The 22,169-nt window shown below is 45.1% G+C and overlaps 1 protein-coding gene across 1 annotated transcript in view; it reads left to right on the top strand.

Moving 5' to 3' along the window:
- VOPP1 (vesicular, overexpressed in cancer, prosurvival protein 1) overlaps window positions 1-22,169 on the top strand; it is a 95,324-nt gene that overhangs the window by 60,820 nt on the left and 12,335 nt on the right. The window contains exons 3-4 of the mRNA XM_012733958.1: window positions 11,860-11,937; window positions 15,694-15,830. Of these exons, the coding sequence (XP_012589412.1) occupies window positions 11,860-11,937; window positions 15,694-15,830 (215 nt within the window). The remainder of the gene's footprint in view (window positions 1-11,859; window positions 11,938-15,693; window positions 15,831-22,169) is intronic.

Genomic DNA, 22,169 nt, shown 5'->3' on the forward strand with positions numbered 1-22,169 from the left:
ATATGAGATATAGATAGATAGATAGATAGATAGATAGATAGATAGATAGATAGATAGATAGATAGATAGATAGATAGTAGATATTTTTTGCATCAAGATAGAATAGGAGTTCAAGATGGAATGCAGCTTTACAAGTTCTGAGCTAGTAGATAGTAGTTTGCATACCCAACTATAGCTGAGAAAGTAAGGTAGGTGTCAACCTGAACATCAGCTTCCAGAGTTTTGAGCTAATAGTTACTAGAATTTGCCTGTTTTCTGACTCTCTTTGCCAAATTTTTATCATTCCATTTGTCTTTTGCCCATGTGTGTGTTATTTCAATGATCTGAAATTTACTACCATATTTAAATATGTTGAGATATTAGAACTTCTGTTTTCATATTCTGCATCACATCACTATTCTGAACAAAATTTATTTTTTTCAAATTTGAGAGTATGGGTTTTCCACCCAAAGCTCTTAAGAATCAGTCCCTTGTTTTCTAGGACAGAGTTGAGTAGAAATGATTTTAAATGATTGGCTACTCACTAAAAGGAAAAAAGAGCAGAATCTTCTACCTGAGGAACATAAGGGTAAAAGTAAAACCTGGAGTTAGTGGTAGTCAGCAGAAATTTAAAAGCTTCTCTTAGTCTGTCTTACCTCATCTCCTCCTGTTAATTCATTGCAGTTGAGCTCTAGATATAAGCTGTTTAAAGGTTAAAATGGTTAGGAGGCTCTTCCCTGGTGGCACAGCTGGTTAGGACACAGCACTGCAAGCTAGCTGAAGCTGCTTCAGTGTGAGTTCGATCCCTGGCCCCAGAGATGATCCATATGGCACAGCAGGTGTGGATCTGGCTCCCACTGCTCCCTTCAGCACTGAGCTTTGTCCATCTGCCTATTCTACTCCCCACTCTGTGTCTGATGAATCCTCTCACTGCCCCTGCACCTCTGGCCTGTGCCCAGTTCTGTATGCATGAATAAACAAATATTTAAAAATTGGCAAGGGGCTCTCTGGTGGTGTAACTGGTTAAAGCACTGTATCATGAAGCTCTCCAAAGCCACTGCAGCATGAGTTCAATCCCCAGCCAGGGAGCTGACCCACATGGCGCGGCAGACCTCTTCTGACCTGTCCTCTACTCCCCTCAGCAGTGTATTTCAGTACATTTGCCTACTTTGTTCCCCACTCTGTCTCTGATGAATCCTCTCACCCACCACACCTCTGGCCTGTACCCCAGATGTTCTGTAGGCATAAATAATAAAAACTAAATCTTAAAAAAATAATAATAATAATAAATGAGTTTAAAAAAAGAAAATTGTCAAGGAATGGGCACTTATCAGTCCATTGTGTCTGTAAGTTTTAGGGCTTATCACAAACATTTACAATGCTTTCTCCAATAGCAGAAGTAAAAGTAAAAATTCCCTAGATAAATATCCCATGTCACTCTTTGTCCAACCTCTTTTGGTCTTTTTAATATGTTTTCTGGTAAAAGACATGTCTGCAGGAACTGTTCTCGAGTAGCCTCCCCATCCTAGGTGTCACAACACTGGGGCTTGTCAGAGACACCATGGGCCACACTTCAGAGCACAGGAGTGTTTGACTTTGCTGTGGGGGCTGTTGACCAGGTCAAAGTTAAAAGATCACTAAGACATGACTACATTTCTCAACAGACAGCAGATCCCCATCTTTCAGGGAAACTGATCAGACCAGAATGGAGACAATTGTGATACATTGACAGCAACAAGTGTCAGTTCATCCTCAGGACTGTGAAGGTTGTGACTTGACAGCCAGACACACTAAATGGCTAAGTCCTATACTAGAAGAGATGAAAATTCTTTTAAAAATATACTTTTCTCACAGATATACAATATTTAAACTGATCAGAATGCCCCTCACCTTGATTGTGATGCTGTTGTATATCCAAACTTGCCAGATTGTACATAATAAATAAATGCTGGTCTTTGTGTACCACTTATACATCAATAACCCTTAAAGATAAGTTAAAGCAACCATCCGCACCCCCACCCATGATCCTGCTAGGTGCAAAGACAAGTGTAACAAGCAAGAGGACCCCAAATTTAGGTTTTTGGTTCTCAGTTCTGCTGTGTGCTGGAGCCATAAGTGCTGATTTCCAGCCAACTGGCCCACACATGGTAAAAGCTGCTTAATAATTCTTAGGTGAGCCAAAGTTGAGAACCACTGATTTCGTGGTGCTTCAGTGGGGAGTGACTACATGAAGTGGCAGGGTTTACCCCTCAGTCTAATCGTACCTGCTTGCAGTACGATTAGAAGATTTCTTGCCTCTTCATTATAGTGCAGAACGTTCCTAGGGCAAGGTGCGTTCTGATCTCCAGGTCTGGGAGATGAACTGTTGTGTTATGTGATGCATAATTACATTAAATACATAAAATGTTGGTTAGAGGGGTGTAGACTTGGTGGTGAGTAATAGCTCAGGATGGCAGGCTCCATATTGGGAAAGAAGTGGCTGTGACCCATGCACGTGCCTTTGAAGGGAATGTGCTTCATGGAGTTGGTGGGAAATAAAAATGTTCTGCTGGTCATAGGAAAGAAGCAGGAAGTATGCTTAGGGAGCCAGCGGCCACCAAGCTGAGATTTTAAAAAGATGCGCACCAGTGGGGTTGTCACCGAGGGCAGTCATCAATGAGTGGGGCTTCTGTGGCAGGTCATCTAGAGGGAAATATAAAGAGATGCTCTGTAGACATTTGGAACTTAATGTGGGGTGGGGCTCATGTTTTAGTGGGACCAGCAGACTGGGCGATGGTCTCCTAGAGACATGTGCCAGGGTCTCCCAGAGACATGTGATGGCATCTCAATTGATGTCTGAACTCATATCAGCAGGAATTCTGGTCTTAATAAGTAGGCCAGTTCAGTGAGTTTTGTGACTGGTGTGATAACTGTATCTATCAATTATGATTAATAAAATATCACCATGGAAGGAGCGTCTCTAGTGGAATTTACATTTGGCTTTCTCATCAATGTTTTAACGTTTACTTGAATGAAAATATGTACAGTATGCTATAGCAATCTCATTCACAAGTTGTAGAAGAGGAGTTGTTGGGAGAGTTCTGTTTCTTTTTAGACATTTTTTTAAAGATTTATTTATTGATGCATACAGAACTGGTGTACAGGCCAGAGGAGCAAGGGTGGTGAGAGGCTTCATCGGGGCAGAGCTGGGAGCAGAACAAGCAGATCAATGAAGTACACTGCTGAGGGGAGCAATGGGCGGGTCAGGAGAGGCCTGCAGTGCCATGTGGATCACCTCTGGGGCCGGGGACTGAACTTGCACTGAGGTGCGACTGCACCAACTTGCTGTTCTGTGTCCTAACCTGTTGTGCTACCAGGGAGGGCCCTGTTTCTTTCTTTTTAAAGTAATGTGTAATTCAAATTAAAATTTGCCACCTGATATTTTTCCAGCCAGTGAACCGACCTTATTGGTCAGAATGTAGGACAGCTGATTGAAAGACATTTTCTCCCATTCTTCCTCCCTTCTTCTAGCCCACCTGGACCTCCTACTCATGCTGACATCTCATGCATTGAGCCAGTACTGACTTTGTTGGGAAGTCTTCTCTTTTTCTTTTCCTTGATTTTTCTTATTTCTGGCAGCCTGCCCATCCTTTGGAAGATCTTGCAATTTAGATTATAAGTCTGAGGTTTGAGGAGACCCCATTCTGTGCTCAGGTTAGAGACTCATACTGGACACTTCTGTGCTGAGTCATCTCCAAGGATCCTTCCAGAGAGGGGGAACATAATCAAGGGTGTTCCAACAAAACTTGACTAGGAAAACTATTGAATGCAAGCAATAGTGCATGCCTTGCATGGCAGTAAGGCTCTAGCGGGCCCTAGCTAGCTGAAAATAATGGACCAGATTTCCCAATTTTCAGCTTTATTATAGATACTGTAAATTCCTATATTTAGATTTCCATGTGCCCTATACCTGTACAGGTTGGGAAGACAGATCTTAATGACTAAGAAGAGCTTTGAAGTTTTAGTTGATGGAGAATTCATTATGATTCAGTCATGTTATGGTTGCTAAAAATATACCTATTGTCTGAGATGCAGTAAATTTGGAAAGAGAGGGAATGGGCATTCCTCTTAATGATGGGAAACCAAGATTTACTCAGCTTATATTGTGTTGTGTCATGCTTTCCTGGAAAAGAAAACCATGACCCTCCTTCTATTAGTGAAAGGCCTGGCTTACTCCGTACCAGCTCCTTGAGGGGAAATAGACCCAGTGGGGTGACAGTAAATGTTGCACAAGCAGAATGCCTGGTGGTCTTGATGACTGAGTACTTACTAGGCCCTACAGGGGGCATCAGGAGCCTCCTTGTGGGAGGGTTGATGCGGACAGTCACCAGTGTGGCCGGTACATAACTCTTCAGGTTCTTTTTTTTTTTTTTTTCAAGATTTATTTATTTATTCATACAGAACTGGGGTACAGGCCAGAGATTCAGAGGGTGAGATGCTTCACCAGAGACAGAGTGGGAAGCAGAACAGGCAGATCAACGAAGTACACTGCTGAGGGGAGCAGCGAGCGGGTCAGGAGAGATCTGCTGCGCCATGTGGATTCCTCTGGGGCAGGCGGGGATCGAACTCAAGCCTATGTGGCTTAAGCTTCTTCGTGCTGTGCTTTAACCTGCTGCGCCACCAGAGAGGGCCTACTCTTCAGGTTCTTAAAGGAAATTTGCCCAAAGCATAGAGTGGCCCAAGGAACAAACCCCTAGAGTTTCACTTCCCCTTCATAGTTTCCTTAAACTCTTACAAGGCCATATTTAATTTTCCCAAGATGCCTGAATACTCACAGGCCAGTTCAAAATCTCTTATATACCTGAATGTATTTCCTGATTCTACCTTGTTGAGGTTCATTCTGTGGAAAATACAGATGGTAATAAAGTAGTGGAAGAAGCATGTTCAGATATCAAGGTAATGCATAGTGTGTAAGTGAGGACCAACCAGCCAACTTGGACAGGAAGGTGAAGTGTTGTGCTGATAAATACCAGCAGGAAGAAAATGGTCTGCTGAGACTTAGTCTGGCAAGCAGGGAAAAGATTGACTTTTAAAATAAATAGTGTTGACAGGAATTTATTTAAAACTCTAAAGCTTTCTCTTTTTAGTCATGTCCTATTCTTTATTAAACACACACCCTCAGATCACCCCATGAATGCCATGTCTGGAGCATCACCTGAATACTTACTCATATTTTAGTTGCTCCATTTTATGCCACATAGAGAAGCTTACATACATTATTTCCCTACTTTTCTTTAATAGAATGATTCTGTGACTTCATTAATGTTGATTCCCTGACCTAATATGCCACCCATTTCTACTTCTGAGACATATGTGCCCTATAGGCTTAGAGTGACTGTGTCCCGGGGCCAGATCCTCCCCTCCTGGACAGTGCTATGTATGCCATTTGCTTACTTCGTAAATCCTAAAACACCCAGAATATCTCTTTGCATTTGCTCTTAGTAGCCGGTATGCAGAGATGCTTCCAGACACGTGCCTCCTTCACGTTCATCTATTATTACAGGGAGAGACACCACATTTTATCTCTGTGATGTGCTTAATTACAGTCAGCTGCTCTGAATGGGCCATCCCACTCTGAACTCATCAGAAATATGTTTGGCTCCTGAGACGCTTCAGAATACTTGCCAACAGGAAGCAGTCCAGAGCCTGTTTCTGCTGGTGAACATGCTCTTTCGTTCTTGCAAAGCGATCATATGTGTCTCAGTAATGAGATTTGCTGTTTGTTCCTTCCTACTGCAAGTCTGGGAACAAGATGTAAGGAACCTCTGGAACATGTCTAGAAAAAGAAGGAAAATTCCCTTCTGTTGTCTCCATCCTGATTTCTTCTGCATCCCATACAGTGGGAGGCAACGACTGAGTCAATCTTCAGCTGCCCTTTGAAACACCCATGCCATTTCCAGGCTGAGGCTCTGGGTTACTAGGTGTATGAGGTCTGAAGCATCAGTGGATGGCTAATTTAGTATGCTACACTGCCTGCTAATGTTTACTACTTGTAATTCAGTGTTTCACTTAATGTTCTTTTGGTAATTACAGTTGTTTAGAATGTCAGCAGGTGTATACTTAGGGCCTCACTTTATCCGCAGGCTCATTGGAAGAAAGCAGCAGAGAGAGGGAGTAACATTGTCACCCCGTGGGTAATTGGTGCTCCTTTAAGTGGCTGGCACTCGTCAACATCCACATGGGAGTCAGGCCAGGACTGCAGATGAGCCACAAGGATGCTTGGAGTGAATGGGTGTTCAGCTGAATAAGGGAGCATAAAGGATGCTCTGTTTTGAGAAAATAAAGCAGATAATCAGTTGACAATGTGTATTTACTGCTGGTGTTCCGAATCTGGATCCCAGAAAGTGAGAGCTGGGCACTTAACATTGAACATGGCCAACAACCAGTGATTTGAATTAGGAATTCAAAATCACTACACTCCACGTCTTTTAAGATAGATACAGTCTCAGCTGAGATGTGCGTCTAGAATTTGAAACAAGATGCTCTAAGATGTCTAAAAGCTTGTTGATTTTTGTTTTCTGCTTTCTCTAATTTGGGAGGAAATGATGCTTTTCAGGCTTAGGTTTCACAGCACAGAATGCTTCCATGTAGTTTAGCCCTGAAAGGGATGCACATTAGCAAATTCAGCTCTTGAGTAAATGGATCCTCTTTCCATTTTTATCCCTCTACCTGCTTTTTTTCTTTTATGCCAAGTTCTTGGTTACCAGAGTTGGATGGGCTCCAAGAATCCCTTTAGCCCTGACTCTGTCCAGGCTGAGGCAGTTTGAGATAATTAGAGGTAAACCCAAAGGGCGATGCAGGAAACACTGTGGCGGCAAGGTGCCGGGCTGTTGGAGGGATGGGCTTGTGAACCTGGAGAACCACAGGCTGGTTCTCCCCAGCCAGCTCCTGCCTCCCCATTCTTCATGCCGGTGTAGCCACCTGCTCTCCTTCCGCAGCTGAGGTGGTTTGTGGGCAGGCAGGGAAGTGGCATCCCCTTTCAAGGGCCTTTGAGAGAGTTACACCTTCTAGAATTTGATCCTGTAGACATCTCATAGTAGAACTGGGAGCAAAAAAGCAATAGACGTTGGCCACTGTCACCTAGGCAGAAGGCATGTGGGGACCAGAAAGAGCAGAAAATGACCTTTCCGTTGGGGAACTTTGGGCTGGGTCTGAAACTGCTCATGACCTGCCAGGAGCACGAAGGAAGCTGTGCAGACAGAGCCTGCATCAGGTCACATCTGACTTGGGGCTTCCCTAGCAATGGCTTTGAAGAAATATGGCTTATGCTGCAGAGGACTAAAACCCAAGTTTAAAAGACCAGTTCTTTTATTTTCCAGTTAGATTTTTTTCCAATGATTTTTCATATACTACCCTAAAGTCTGATTTCATGGTCAACTAGTTGGTGGGTCATACTTGAAAACACGATTCTGTTGACTGGTGTTGTGGGAGCTGTGGCACTTCTTTCTAAATTAGCACTGTCCATTTACCTAATGCCACATTGTATTGTATTTTCTGATTAAGTTGCCAACTAATTGTAGCATTCTTGACATAGAGTGGGGTAGGCACGTGGGGAATCTTTCTGGTCTATCGGACCAGAGCCCCTCTTCGACAATAGAAGACTGCTGGCTGGATTCACTGTGGGCTCAGTCCTAGGCCTGCTGCTGGCCCAAGAGGCCTGTTTTCTTCACCGTGTCTTATCAAGGACGTGCTGAGTGTCCTGCTGCCCTTTCCTCCTGCTGAGTCTGTCGTTGGTTTACTTTCTGGGAACGGCTCCTGCCATCTTAAACTTACCCTCTTCCTGTACCTTCCTGACCTCTCACTTTCCCAAGTCCCCCCTCCTTTGCCCTGATGCTTCGGCTTTTCGTTTGCATGAACTAAGTGTTTATGGAGTCAAACAGAATCACAGCTGCCTGATATTAGCGTAACTTGTAAAAACAGGACCTAGAAAGATGAGGACAACCAAGTGGAGAAAGAGAAGGTGGTGTTTTGGTAGTGAAAGACTCAGTATTGCCAAAGAAGCAGTATCTGTACAAAACAGTTTTCTGAAACGCTGGCAAGTCCATTTTTGGTCTTAGCTGTGACCTGAGCTGAAAGGAGGCGCAGCAGCCTCAATGCCTTATTCTCTGAGCTTCTATTGAACATGGGTCTAACATATTTGCCTTGTATCTGCACATTTTGAGTGCAGCCCTATATGCTAGGCCTAGCATATAGCGTGTAAGAAGTGCCCATACATGTATATATTTTTTTATTGTATTAATATTCTGCTGCTGTGTAATAGAGTGCTACACACTTTGAAACAGCATGTGTATCATCCTGCAGTTCCTGTGGCTCGCAAGTCTGGACACCACACTGAAGGTCCTTTGCTCAGGGTCTCTCATAGCTGAAATCAAAGGGTTGCAGGTTGTGACCTCATCTGGAGTACTTGCAAGATCATTCAGGTCATGGCAGAGTTCAGTTCCTTGTTGGGCTACGGGCCTGGCTTCCTGGCTGACCTCTGGTGGTGGCACCAGACTCCTGGCCTTCTCCCTCAGTCCTCTCTGCCTGGCCTTTTACAACACGGCAGCTAGTCCCTCAAAGTCCCCATCTGCTGTGGCAGTCATGTATAACATGCCACTTACGTTCCAAATCATAAAGTGACCATTCATTGTAGTCACAGGACCCCACACACCCAAGGGAGGGGCATGCAGGCTATACCCATATGTGTACTCATATGGAAAACATATGAATGTCACAGCTACTGTGGACTTGGGGTAGCATTGAAGCAGAGGAGAAACTGCAGGGCTCAGATACTGATGTAGCAGGAAAATGATCTCTGATGCACCTCCTTCTGCCATCTCCCGCCTTTCAAATGTCCATCTTGGAGCCATCTTGGACTCCTGCTCTCCGCATTATCCCATTTATCACATCTAATGTGATGGCTAAGCACTATTTCTTTGCAAATTCTTGATAGGAAACAGTCCCAATTTAAAGAGAAATCATCTGAACTCTACCACACTATGGAGCTTATAAGCAAGGAGTCCTTGTCTCCCTTGAGTTTACCCCTCCTTCCATGCACATGTGCACACCTATGTGCACATCTGTGTGGTGGGTACACACATACACACTTTGCTTACCCAGGACTATTGAGATTCTTAAGCGATGGATACTGAGGAGCTCTGGTTGCGTGAGCAGGCAGTACTGTTGGTGCAGTGGTGGGGCTCTTGCCTGTCCAGGGCCTAGATTCCCTGAGGTTCCACACTTCTCCCCACAGCAAGGGGGGTGGTCATTGAGGCGTCTCCCACCTACTATGTACTTAACTGTTCTCTGCATGTAGTCACATTGCCTGTGGGGCTGAGTGAGTGTTTGGCCCCAGCACTGGGGAGGAACACTGCCCCCCCCCAGGGGGGCTGCATGCAGGTCCAGGGCACTCCCGGCCAGATGTCTCATCAGTCATCCTGAACACCCTGTTTAAAATTGTATTATCCTCCCCATCCCTCGGATTTCAAATGCTGTTTTATTTCTCACCATAGTGGAGCCTGTTCCTTTGAACTTAGTTCATAGTTTTCTTGCTTATTGTTTGTCTCCCTCTTTTAGAAAGAAAGTCCCTCCATGCCAGGGTCTCCTGAGTCTGATCGCTGTCCCCAGGACACTGTAGAGCTGAGTACCCAGTAGTGCTTCAATGACTATGAATGTCTTAGATGTGTGGGTTCTGAGAACCAGCAGCATTTTTAGGAGAACATTTTGGGGATTCTGTTAGGCATTGGTTAGTTGAAGCAAGTGAAACAAGTTGGTTTATGTCACTAATCTGGGAGCCTTTCATTAAAATCATAGCAATTTGGGGCATAAAGTAAAAGTCCATGTTCCTCAGCCATGGGAGGATGGGATAGCGTGTGTGTGTGTGTGTGTGTGTGTGTGTGTGTGTGTGAGAGAGAGAGAGAGAGAGAGAGAGAGAGAGTTGGGGTGCGTATTGCCCAGCTGTTTGTTGTCCTTGAAATGATATGGGATTCAGCAACGGTTGGGTACTGATTTCAAGAGATAGAAGCGGGCCTCAGGGCCTCAGGATATGTTGCAGACCTCAGATCATCAGATCATCCTGTCTGTTGCACACCATCTGAATATTTAACTCTATTTCAACATATTAACTCATAATTCTCTGTCTTAACTAGTTTTTTCTGGGTAGTTAATTTCTTCAGACCAGTTTGTATTGGAATTATCTTTAAGTTCAATGTCCACTATCTTGGATCAAATTGTGTATTTCTCCCAACTAATTTTTAAGTTGTGTTATTTGAATGTGGGTTTTTCTTAGTTGTAACTGTATGTTGAAAAAGAAGGAATATGAAAAGGGAAACAAAGAACAAGAGGTACACATGAAAAACATGAATTTCATGTCCACTGAGGATTTGGGGGCAGTGTGAAAGCAGAGAAGAAACTGCAGGGCTCAAATACTTACTGTTTTAGAAGAAAAATGATCGCTGATGTGTTTCCTGATGCCTTTCCCCTTTAAAATGTCAGATTTTTTAGAGCATTAGGAATGGCAGTTTATACTCTGAAAATATGTTCTGGGTTTGTATCAGAGTGGAAGTTCAGTGCTTCCTATCCAGTAAAGCCAGATTCCTGGAGCTTCAGAGTTTCTGGGGCCAACAGATGGTGAAGGCTTATCCTTCACAGTCATTTCTTACAGTCTCTTTTCCCACCAGGCCAGATGACAGGAAGGTGTATGTCTGGGTTTTTGCTGCTTGCAAATTATCAGCCTTTCCCCAGTTCTTGAATTTTAAGAAGCTTTTCCTGTCTGGGGACTTTGGGTACTTTGAGTAGCACCAGGTTGGCTGTTGGCCATATGGTTTAGGCCGGACACCCGCTGCCTCAAGTTCCTGTTTGGAGAGTGGATCCTGAAGTACTTGTATATTGTTTAATTTCATCATGTTAAAATTCTGTCTACCCATTTTGAGGTGACCTAACCTTTTTTTTTTTTTTTTTTTTTTAAGAAGAGAACTGTCTAGAACCTAGAGCCCATTTATGTGGCCTTTTATTATGAAGAAATATTCAGCACACTCCCCACTGCTCTCTCCTGGGCTTCTTTTGCTCAGTGCAAGCTTCTTTGTGATCACCAGTGTGCAGGACCAAAGGGCTGGTGTTGTCACAGAGTGTTCTCTTTTTCCAAATAAGGAGAGTTGTGGTGCTGGGGCAGGGCAGATCTGAGATTCTTGGGGCCTCCACTGCCTCCCTCCTCCATGAGGGCTGTTATTGGAATGCCACTGAGTGTGCTCACTGGAGCCTGTGTCCTGTGCTGCTCAGGTCTCAGGTCTCAGACCTCAGACATTAGGGAAACAGAGAGAATAACGTTCACAGAGAGAACAATATTGTCCTTTATATAAGGCTGATGGCCTTACATCTGAAAACAGATTTGAAGGGGGCCTGCCCATGGGTAAGCAGACTTTCAGAGCCATAATAACTTGCCAGAAGCCCTACAGCTAGCAAATTCAGGAGCAGGGTTAAGCCTTTTAATTTGTCTGACTCCATGACCCTTGCTTTTACCCGCCCTGGCATCACAGTGTTTCTCTGGACTGTTGGGCTGGACCTGAGGAGGTTGACAGCACGCCAGTCTGTTTTCACGCTTCCTTCTGCTTGCGGGACCAGCAGACTTTGGGCAGGCCTCCATCCCAGACAGAAACTGATGTGATTAGGCGCATGGAACAGGCAGCGACATTTGACTTGAATTTCTCCCACCATGTCCACCTTAGCACCTGCCCTGTGGGCCACCAGACCCCAAAATGGTTCACTTTGCTAGTTTCTGTTCTATGCACTGAACTCTGCCTGGACCTCATTGCAGGACTTCCTTCCACTCTGGGCACTGACCAGCTTATGCCCCTCTCTCTGCAGATGCCGCCCCTATGAGGATTGCTGTGGCTCCCGGTGCTGCGTGCGGGCACTCTCCATACAGCGGCTCTGGTATTTTTGGTAAGTCATAACTCTTCTGGCTTTGGGTGCTTTTCTTTTCTCTAACCTCACCCCCTCAAGGTTCTGCTCATGGTTAGTATTATCACCACCAGTGTTGCTTCACGTTAATCTGAGGGCATGGTTTCTGGGAGAACCTTTGTGAAGAAGGCAGGTTTGGCTTTGTGACAGCAGTTCTGCTCACCGTTTGCAGAAAGCCCATTCCTGTTACCAAGGGCAGTGGCTGGGGAAGAACTTTTTTTGGAAGGTAGGCTGGCCCTTTGGCAGCTCCTTTGCTGCTTTATGAAATGGAGCTTTTTGAAAGTCTGAGCATCAGAAAAGCTCATGGTAAGGTTTCTGCTGCCTGGAAGTCTTCTATAGACTCAAACTGCCCGCTGAATCCTGGCTTTCAAGACAGTCTGTATTCCTGTCCTTTTTCCAGTTGGAAGAGCTGTAAAGTCACACTGTAGACAATAAAGGGATATTCTAGAAGGTTGTAGCTGCATGTTTCCAGAAAGGGAAGGGGCTCCCCAGTGGATTACCATCCTCAGAGGTGCCATCTTGGCTGTTCATTGCTGACTCTGTAGATAAGATGCTTTGTTCATACGTCAAGGGAAAGCAGAGCTTTTGTGGGGAGGATTTGCCTAAAACCAAGTGTTGCTTGGCCCACCCAACTCCTCTTTTCAGCTACAGTGGAAGCGTGACTCCAAAAAGGGTTAAAACTCTACTAACTGTAAGACTTAAGCTTCTTTATGATTGAAACATTCTGACAATACTGACTTCTCAAGACCTTTATTGAGCATGTACCAGCAGCCATCTGGTACCCCCACCATGGTATGCTGCTGTCTGCTTCTTCCACCTCATGGTTACTAATACCTAAAACTCCATGATGATTGGTGATTTGTTTTTTTTTTCCTTTGCCTTAAGATTTTCTGAATGTGAACACTACAGTGTACATTTCCAGGTGAGGGGCTGCCACCAGCCAGGGAGAGGGGACCACGAGGGAGGCCTTTGGGACCTTTGCCTAGCTTCACACATGCTCTCACAAAGAATCTTCCTCTGGGAACTTGTAGAAGGAAATAGGAGCCCCAACAGGGTTCTCACGTATATCAGGTTGGTTTGAAACAGTTGAATGTTGATGAGGTTGCAGGGCTGCTCCTAAAATGAAAAACTTGTTGAAGTTCAGGTAGGATACAATTAAAGAGAAGAAAACATTGACAGTCTGGGCTGGTCAGGCAGCAGGGCACCTCGGCATTCCCTGAGCTGGCGGCCAGCTGTGGAGCTGCTGACCTGGGACTCCTGTAAGACAAGAGGCCCCAAAGGGTAGACTCTTAATGCACAGGTGACTTAGTGGGATCCCTGCAGAGATATCTCACACGGAGGGTGACTGCAGCTCTGGCTGTGTGACAAGGGCTTCGTGTGGTGGGAAGAGGGGCAGCTCTGCAGACTGGCTCCGTATGACTGCCAAGGACCCTTATCAAGAAGCAGTCATTTGGAGAATGCTTCCAGAAGTTCCAGCTAGCTTTAAAGTCTTGAGTAATCTTTACCCAGACAGTCTACAGGAAATCTCTGGGATTCACAAAAGGTGGTCAGGCAGATGTGGAAGGCCAGACTGGCTCTGAGCACCCTGGTCAGAGCTCCTGCTCCAAAGTCCAGGGAGGAATCTGCCCCCAGTGCTGCCCAGTGTGCAGACCTGCCATGTCCCCAGTACTTTGGGAGGACAGAGCGGGGCTGAAAAGAATTGAAGAAACTAGATTACCTCTGATGATAGAAGAGGCAGACTTCCTCTCTTAATCCCTGGAAGCCTCCGCCCCTACCCTATTTAGCAAGGAAAACTGGAGCTCCAGCTTTCCTTACTACAGTAGCCACCCCCATCCTGCTTCCTCTTTCATTAAACCCTAAGAGCAGATTCCCCTTCCCCATCATTGCTTTCTCAAAATGGCTTTCTTTTTTTAAATTGTTTTGGAATTTATTTTTGCACAGAAGAACTGAGGTATAGGCTAGAGGTGTGAGAGGATTCACCAGAGACAGAGTGGGAGCAAGACAGGCATGTTTACTGAAATACACTGCTTGGGGGGAGCAGCAAGCGAGGTGGGAGAAGTCTGCTGTGCCACGTGTGGGTTTGCTTTCTGGCTGGGGATCCAGCACAGGCTATCAAGGTGATAGTGCTGCGACTAAACCCCTCGTTTAGGCCCCAGGTAGGCCCCTCCAAATAAGTTCTTCCCTGACAAAAACTTCAGTGGAGAATGAGTCTGGTGCTGATTAACCCTAAACTAGCATTTTGGCTCCTGCCGTGACTTTGATCTGTCTCTGCTCTGCTCTCTGCAGGGAGTGAGGAGCTGTGTCATTTCTGTCCCATTTGACAGCATTGCCTCATGGTTTGTCCCACCAAGGGCCCCTGGGGGCTTCTGCATTTCCACTGTAGGGCTCCAGGCTCCTGGGAGGCACCTGTAGCCAGTGGAGGAGAAATCTTGGTGTGCTTTTTTGTCTCTCTGTTGCTTATATTTCTGCTCAGATGTTTATAGTTGGGCCCCGTGTTGAACATAAGATCAGCACAGAGTCCCCTGAGGGAAGTTAGTTTTTAAGAGATGAAGCTGTTGTTTGGTGGTTCCCACAGCTCACTGCCTGGCTGTAGCTAGCTCCTGTTCTCTTTCCACCTCCCCTCGCCCCTCCCCCGCAATCTGTCTTTCTTTCATCCTTCAGAACTCAGCTGAGATGTTGCACTGAGAGAAAGGACATTTCTCTGACCTCTCTCACTATGCCAGATAGCCTTGTTAAAATTTATTGTTGCACTGAATTGCACACTTAAAAATGGCAAACACAGAAAATCATGTATACTTAACTACATACATGTATTGCTCTATCCTTGTTTTCTTTCTCAGCACTTGTCAGAGTTGTGAATAGTACTTTTGTAAATGTGTAATTTATGGCTCCCTCCCTGGTTAGAATTCGCATTGAGTGTCAGGGAGTGACACTAACCTGTCTTTTTATAATGCGCCTCTGGGAGTGTAGCGGGTGCTGCTTGTTGAAGGGAGATGAATTGGAAGACAGACCCAAAAGCCATAGTTTCCCCTTCCCTGAATTATCTCCTGTCTTCTGCCTTTGCCCTTTCTTCCTGCTCAGTATTCCAAGGTTGTCCAGTAAATACTTAATGGCTGACTAGTGTTCTTACACTTGACATCACATTAATATTTTCAAAGATTTTATCACTTATGCTTTTCTTAAATTTCATTTACGTGTGGCCATATGCCTTTGACCATGAAGTGGCTGGCCCTGCTGTGTCCTCATCCTTCGCAGGGCAATTTGCTGCTTTCATAGACTGAGCATATTGTGTGAGGTTCTGGAACATTTCACCAGTGCCCTTGTAAATTCACTTTAGAGATGGGCAAGTGTTTCTAATTATATCTGTGCAGGGCAGACCACTTTCCTGCTCAGTCTGACTCCCCACATCTAGGTATTGTGCAGTGGTGGTGGGGGGTTGAGGGAGAAGTCTTGGGCTTAGTCATCAGTCTTTGATAACAATCGGTGTCGTGACAGTCACTGAGAATTCTGAGGTGAGTTGCACAAAGGTTCTGTCCATTTCCACTGCCCTTTAGACTTCAGAGTCACAGTAGGAAAATGTTCCTTCACACTTAGAGCCAAGAGATTTAAAAATTTTCAGCTTTTTTTTTAATTGATCACAATATCTTCTCTACCCTTGCAGTCTCTCTGTAACTAGGGTATCCAGGAAGTGCCAGGAGTGTGGCTCCAAACTTGTGCTCACACTGTGTTTTCCCTCAGGTTCCTCCTGATGATGGGTGTGCTCTTCTGCTGTGGAGCTGGTTTCTTCATTCGGAGGCGCATGTATCCCCCACCGCTGATCGAGGAGCCTGCATTCAATGTGTCCTATACCAGGCAACCCCCAAACCCCACTGCAGGTCAGCCAACCCCTGCATCCTTGTTTCCCCCTCCTGTTCACATGTCCTCTGCAAGCTTTTGAAAAGGGCACTGCCACAAAATAGGCTAGTGGAAACAATTGAGGCCATATTTATTCAGTTCCAATGATCAGCTTCATTGTGCCTTTATGCTGGTAAAAAGTGCCATAGATACTGAATTGAAGGGGTCTTTCTTCGTAGAGTCTTGCTTAGTTATTAGTAAGCTTTTTTTTTTTTAAGATTTATTTATGCATATAAGAACTGGGGTGGAGACCAGAGGTATGGGGTGGGGTGAAAGAAGATTCACTAGAGACATTGTGGGGAACAGAACAGAGAGACCGACAAAGTACACTGCTGAGGAGAGCAGCAGGGGAGCAGCAGGTGGGTCAGGAGAGGTCTGCCATGCCATGTGGGTCACCTCCCTGGTGGGGATTGAACTGGTGCTGCAGTAGCTTTGGAGAGCTTCATAATACGGTGCTTTAATCTGTTGCGCCACCAGGGAGGCCCCAGTTATTAGTAAACATTTTTTTTTTAAGATTTATTCATACAGAACTGGGGTACAGGCCAGAGATGCGGAGGGTGAGAAGATTCACCAGAGACAGAGTGGGGAGCAGAACAGGCAGATCAACGAAGTACACTGCTGAGGGGAGCAGCGGGCATGTCAGGAGAGGTCTGCTGCGCCATGTGGTCACCTCTGGGGCAGGTGGGAATCGAACTCATGCGAAAGTGGCTTAAGCTTCTTAGTGCTGCACTTTAACCCGCTGCGCCACCAAGGAGAGCCTTATTAGTAACTTTTTATGACGATTTATGCAGTTTGTATGTACATATTTTTTCTCTCTTTTTCTTTAAAAATTATCTCATGTAAATTTTTATATCGAGACAATAATGTCCCTGTCAACCTCAGTGCTTCTGGATTAATAAGCATTATGACTGAATGGTAATTTGCTTAAATGTTCTTTCATGGTTGATCATTTGTATTCTATTTTTTTTAAATTTATTCATCCCAGTACTTCTTACACTCCAAGTTTTCTGAATACTTGGAAATATCACTACTATGACCTTTTTCGTTTTAATAAGTTGCATCATTGGGTCTAAGGAACATTATCCAAAGTAATGTTCCAGAGTCAAAGACAATTAGTGGTTACTTAGTTAAAGTGATGTTTTTAAAGAATTATCTAAAATTCTTATGTACGTGTGGGTGAATTCAACCCTCCCCCGAGACATGGGCCAGTTTCTAGTTTTGACAGTATGTGTGAGAGGTTTCCCTTCCCTTCAAGGGAACTTTTGAGGACAGGAGCCCGGGACGCTGGGGGTGGTCAGCACTGCCTGTGGTAGCATCTGTGCCTGTTTTGCATCCATGGTGGAGAAGCTGGGCACCGTGCCTGCTGCAGCACAGCCATGGAGGCAGGAAGTGGGGTGGCTCTCGCGTTCTCCACACTGCAGGTGGACAGACAGTCAGAGCTCGAGGAGCTATTCCTTTGTTTTTACAGTGTCAGTTATACAAGATAAACAAGTCTTGGAGGCCTCCTATGCAGGCCTAGGATTAGCTCAATGGTACTATAGTGTATATGCCTTAAGAGGGTAGATCTTAAGTGCTTTTGTTATAATCATAGTATTAGGAGGCCACTGGGAAACTCAGGGGAGTGATGGGTATGTTTATAGCATAGGATGTGATGGTTTCCCAGTGTGTATTTATCTCCAAGCTCATTAAGTTATATACACTAAATATGTACATATTTGTGTGTTAATCTTACCTGAAAAATGGCTTAAAAAAATAAGAGTAAGAGGATTAAGTGTAAAAGGAGAAGCATTTTTCTCTCCTGTTCTTTTGAAGATATGTTCTCAGGATGTAGAGAGTGGAGCTATTTATTCATTGATTTGTTTCCTAGTTTTCTTCCACCAAATAAAAACCTTATAGGGTTTTCTTTTCTAAAAAGAACCATTTTTTAAAAATTTATGTTAAAATTTAAAAAAATTATCTTGTATTGAGGTAACGTCAGTTTACAACACTATTTGACTTAGGGGTGTAGACTCATGCACCAGATGGATGTTATACACCACCCCATCACAAAGTACCCTATCCTCATGGACTGTTGTGCCCCTTCACTTCACACCTCCCACCCCACTAGCCTCAGTTCTATAGATTTTGGAGGTTTGTTTTTAATCTATCATTTGTTTTGTTTCTCTGTATTCTACATATTAGTGAAATTATCCAGCTTTTGTCTTCTCTTTTTCACTTTTTGCTTAGCATAACCCCCTCCAATTCCATCCATGTTGTCCTAACTGGAAAGATTTAAAAAGACTCGTCTTTTTTTTTAAAATAATATAATAGTGTATTTTTACATCATTTTGTGCCTTTTTCCATCTCAGTTGTAATCCCTGTGTGCTTTCCATCACATATCACCCGTGTACCATCACCATAGTCCAGTGCACTCCCCACCCCGGCCCTTTTTGATGACATTCCCCACTCTACCCCTATAAAATGTCTCTAGTATATTGTTGTTCATTATTATTATTTTCTCCCCTGGACCTTTATACACCTGCTATGAGTGAAACCATCTGGTATTTTTCCTTTTCTTTCTGGCTTATTCACTAAGTATGATCCCTTCCAGCTCCATCCATGTTGCTGCAAAGGACATGTGTTTATCTTTTTGGTTGCTGAGTAATATTCCACTGTGTATAGTACCACATCTAAAAAGACTCATCTTTAATATATTTTTAAATGTTTCTTAGAAAGATCAGAGTATATATTTCTTACAACATTTTTGATGTTGCTGTACTTTAAACTTTCAGGGTTAGTTGCAATTTTCACACTTAAGTGAATTTTTGTTCATTCATATTGGGGAATACTTAAATAGTTTCAAATGTGTGCTCTAACATAGAATGAAGTGCCAAAGATTTTATCTGAGTTAGTTGCAGGTTTCAGTTCTTTTATTTTTTTTTTTTTTTATTTCAAGAAGGAGACAGATCAGAATAATGGGTCAGACTTGAGTTTCCTCTTCCTTTCTGTCTTCAATCCATAGACTTTCAGCTCAGGAAGAGAAATGGCCACAGATGCAGGATGCCACATGATCTCAGTTCCCAGTGCTAGCTGGGTGTCAGCTTTGCCACACAGTCACCCTGAACTCAGGATCTCAGTGCTTCCAAATGGGTGTTACCCCCTCGGGTCCTGGTCCTGTTCTCCTCACTCTTTCTCCTTTGCATATCACAGTCCTGCCCATCTAACTGGGATCCTTAGTCCCATTGTCAACCATGCCCCATAAATAGGTCACCAGCTCCCACCACTTCTTACTTTAGATTTTGTCTCACCATGGCTAGTGGTTTCTTTCAGCTCTTCATTGCTTTCACTAAGTCTTTTTTTAGGAAGAACAGAACACACAGTCATGTTGACCTTCTGTAGGGTCACCTTGCTCTTAGCAGTCCCAGGTGCTTCACCAGGGACCCAGGCACATCCTTCCTGTTAGCAACTTGATTGTCTTCATGCCTGTTGTGAGCGGCTGCCTCCTTCCTGGGATCCTACACATGCCCTCCACTGATTGGAAATAATACCAAGCATAGCCTTTCCTCTGCTTTCTCTCCTGGGTATTCTGCCAGGGCTCAACAGCACTTATTATGGAGAGTTTTGGCACCCCTGGCTATTTTGGACCCCCCCCCCCCCCCCCCAGCCAGCAGGACTCAGGTCTCAGGCTCCAAGCCAATGTCTGTCAGCAGAAAGAACTGGTAAACCTGAGGTCATGGCCAGACTTGGGCCTGGCGCCCAGGCCTGCCTAACTCACTCATTCAGCCCATGTTCCGCTTACCTGCTGTGCTGCTACAGATACCAGGGGCCCCAGTCCTCTTGCCCCTTGTTTATTATGTGGTTCACGAGTCCGTGTGTGGTGGCTTTGTGCAATTGCACAGATCACTGCATAGTTACTGGCAAGATGAGTCATGGAAGAATAGGCCAGGTGCTGGGCACTCGAACTGGAGGACGTCAGGCAGCGTCTCTGAGGAAGAGCCTGAGGAGTATGTGGGAAGAGTTATGTGGGAGTGAGGTTAAGGGCATGAAGCTCTGTGGCTTCCTCGTTCTTCAGCCTTTCACAAGCTTACCACACTCCTGACTGCAGATGCCAGTGGCCACAGCACAGCTGCAGGGTGCTTTTCAATGTGAGACAAATATAAGAAACAGTAGCAGGGACTTCATAACAACCAGGAGTCCATCTCTCAGCAAACGGCAGAGCACTCGGTCCCAGCGCAAAGTCCTGCATGTCCTGGGTACACGTGGGGGCAGTCAGAGGGATGGTAAAATGGGTGTCTACCACCTCCTGTTGGAAGATGTTGGCTGGTGCCTGCACCTCTCTGTAGTAAGTTCACTTCTGCATGCCCCACCCTCATTTCCTTGACAAAATGTGTATTTAACTTACCTCATGCCTCCAGCTTCTTACAGGCCTGTAACAGTAAGAAAACTAGAGCAGACTAGAGTATCATATGCAAACAAGGCTGGCTTTGTTCCATGGGAGAATACAATTTCCACACTTTCATGGCAAAACCAAGGACTGTACCACTTGTTAACAGCACTAGCTTGGGAAAACTTAATTGTCTTTTTAAAAAGAATTTTTTGCATAGAAGAACTGGGATGTCAGCCAGCGGTGTTGGGGAAGGGGTGAGAAGATTCACCAGAGACAGATTGAGAAGCAGAATAGGCAGATTGACTGAAATAGAGGGAAGCAGTGGGCGAGACAGGAGAGGTCTGCTGCACCCTGTGGGTCAGCTCCCTGGGTGGGGATTGAACTCTGGTCATACTTGTGATAACACCAAGTCTTAACCCCTAGGCCACCAAGGAAGCCCAAAACTTAATTGCTTTGATTTAGGACTTTAGAACTGATAATACTGGAAAAAGAAAGTGTGTCAGTGATTCTTGTGTGGATCCCCACCCCCTGCTCCATGTGTGGGACTCCTTCCTCCTCAGCGGTTTCCTGAGGTCTGTATGCTGGGGTGCTGAGCCCCTGCGGGTGTGAGCTGTAGGAAACAGGTGTTTGGCAATCGGGGAAGAGAGGAACATAGCACGCTGAAGTTCTAGGTGGGTCCAGAGAATCAATGCCCTGACTGGAGGAGCCAGACTGTGTGGTGGGACACTATGGTACACCCAGCAAAGGACAGTCTTTGTGGGTTTGTTGGGTTGCTCCATTTCTCTTCTGCCAGGGGTAGGGGAAGTGGGCTCTGGTGATCCTTGCTTATTCATGGAAAAGAAAAGGCACCTGTATCATGCATGGAGGGAGGGGACCGCAACTCACCCTGCTGTGCGAAGGTACTTGGTCCAGTCCCTAGCCACTCAGGGTAGAAGAGCTAGCGCTGTTTGTTAGGATGATGCTCAGAACCTGGGAGGCGAGGAATGTGGAGTGTCCTGATTCTGGGGGTTGGGATGGGTTGGAGCAAGGCTTAGGGGGAAGGGGCTGGCTAGCTAGGTATGGGCTGAGGTTCACATGCTGAACTTCATACCTGCCAGGAGCCAAGTGCAGCAAAGGCTGAAGCTGCTGGCCAGAGCTCTTCAGTCTGCAATCCCATTCATCTGGGTCTTGGGCTTGGTGAGGAGTGGGTGGACCACCCCGAGGAAGGAGGTACCTGACAGGGAGTGAGGAGGTCTGGGTCTATGAGTCCAGGCTGGGCTGCTGTCCCTTCTGAGGCGAACAGCTGTCACAAATGAAATTGGAGAAAAGTGCTCTTGTTTAGTCTTTATGTTGAGTAAATCATAGGGATGTGATACACAGCATGGGGACTATAGTTGATGATACCATATAGCATATTTGAAAGCTGCTAAAATTAGATCTTAAAATTTCTTATCACAAGAAAAAACAAGTAATTAGGTGAGGTCATGGGCATTAACTAAACATATTGTAATCTTTTTGCAGTATCTACATATATCAAGTCATTCTGTTGTACACCAGAAATGTCCACAATCTGTCAATTATATGTCAATAAACTTATGAGAAAAAAAGAATACCATATAGAGAGTAGGAAAAATGTGAAATCCTTGAGTAAAGCAGAGCTGAGTGTGAGACGAGTGGGGTTGGGTTTCATGAAGGTCTGTGTGCGCAGGACATGTGATTGAATGTGGGGGAGGGCGGACCATCAAGGAAAGACAGCTGACTGCACTGTGATCTCTCCTCCCTGGGGGGCATTATGTGACCAGTGAAGTGAATCACCAGGATCAAGGCTACATGACTGTGGCAAGACAAGCGTCCAGCTGCACTTAGCGTGGAGGGTGGTGGAGTGTGCATTGCCTAGAACAGCCTCGACTCCAGCTGTGCAGTCACACACTTGCTTCAGGGAGCGGAGAGAACCATCCACAACGACGTCAGTGCT

This window comes from Condylura cristata, unplaced genomic scaffold (assembly GCF_000260355.1).
Source record: "Condylura cristata isolate star-nosed mole 26May11 unplaced genomic scaffold, ConCri1.0 scaffold00044, whole genome shotgun sequence".
NCBI lineage: Eukaryota > Metazoa > Chordata > Mammalia > Eulipotyphla > Talpidae > Condylura > Condylura cristata.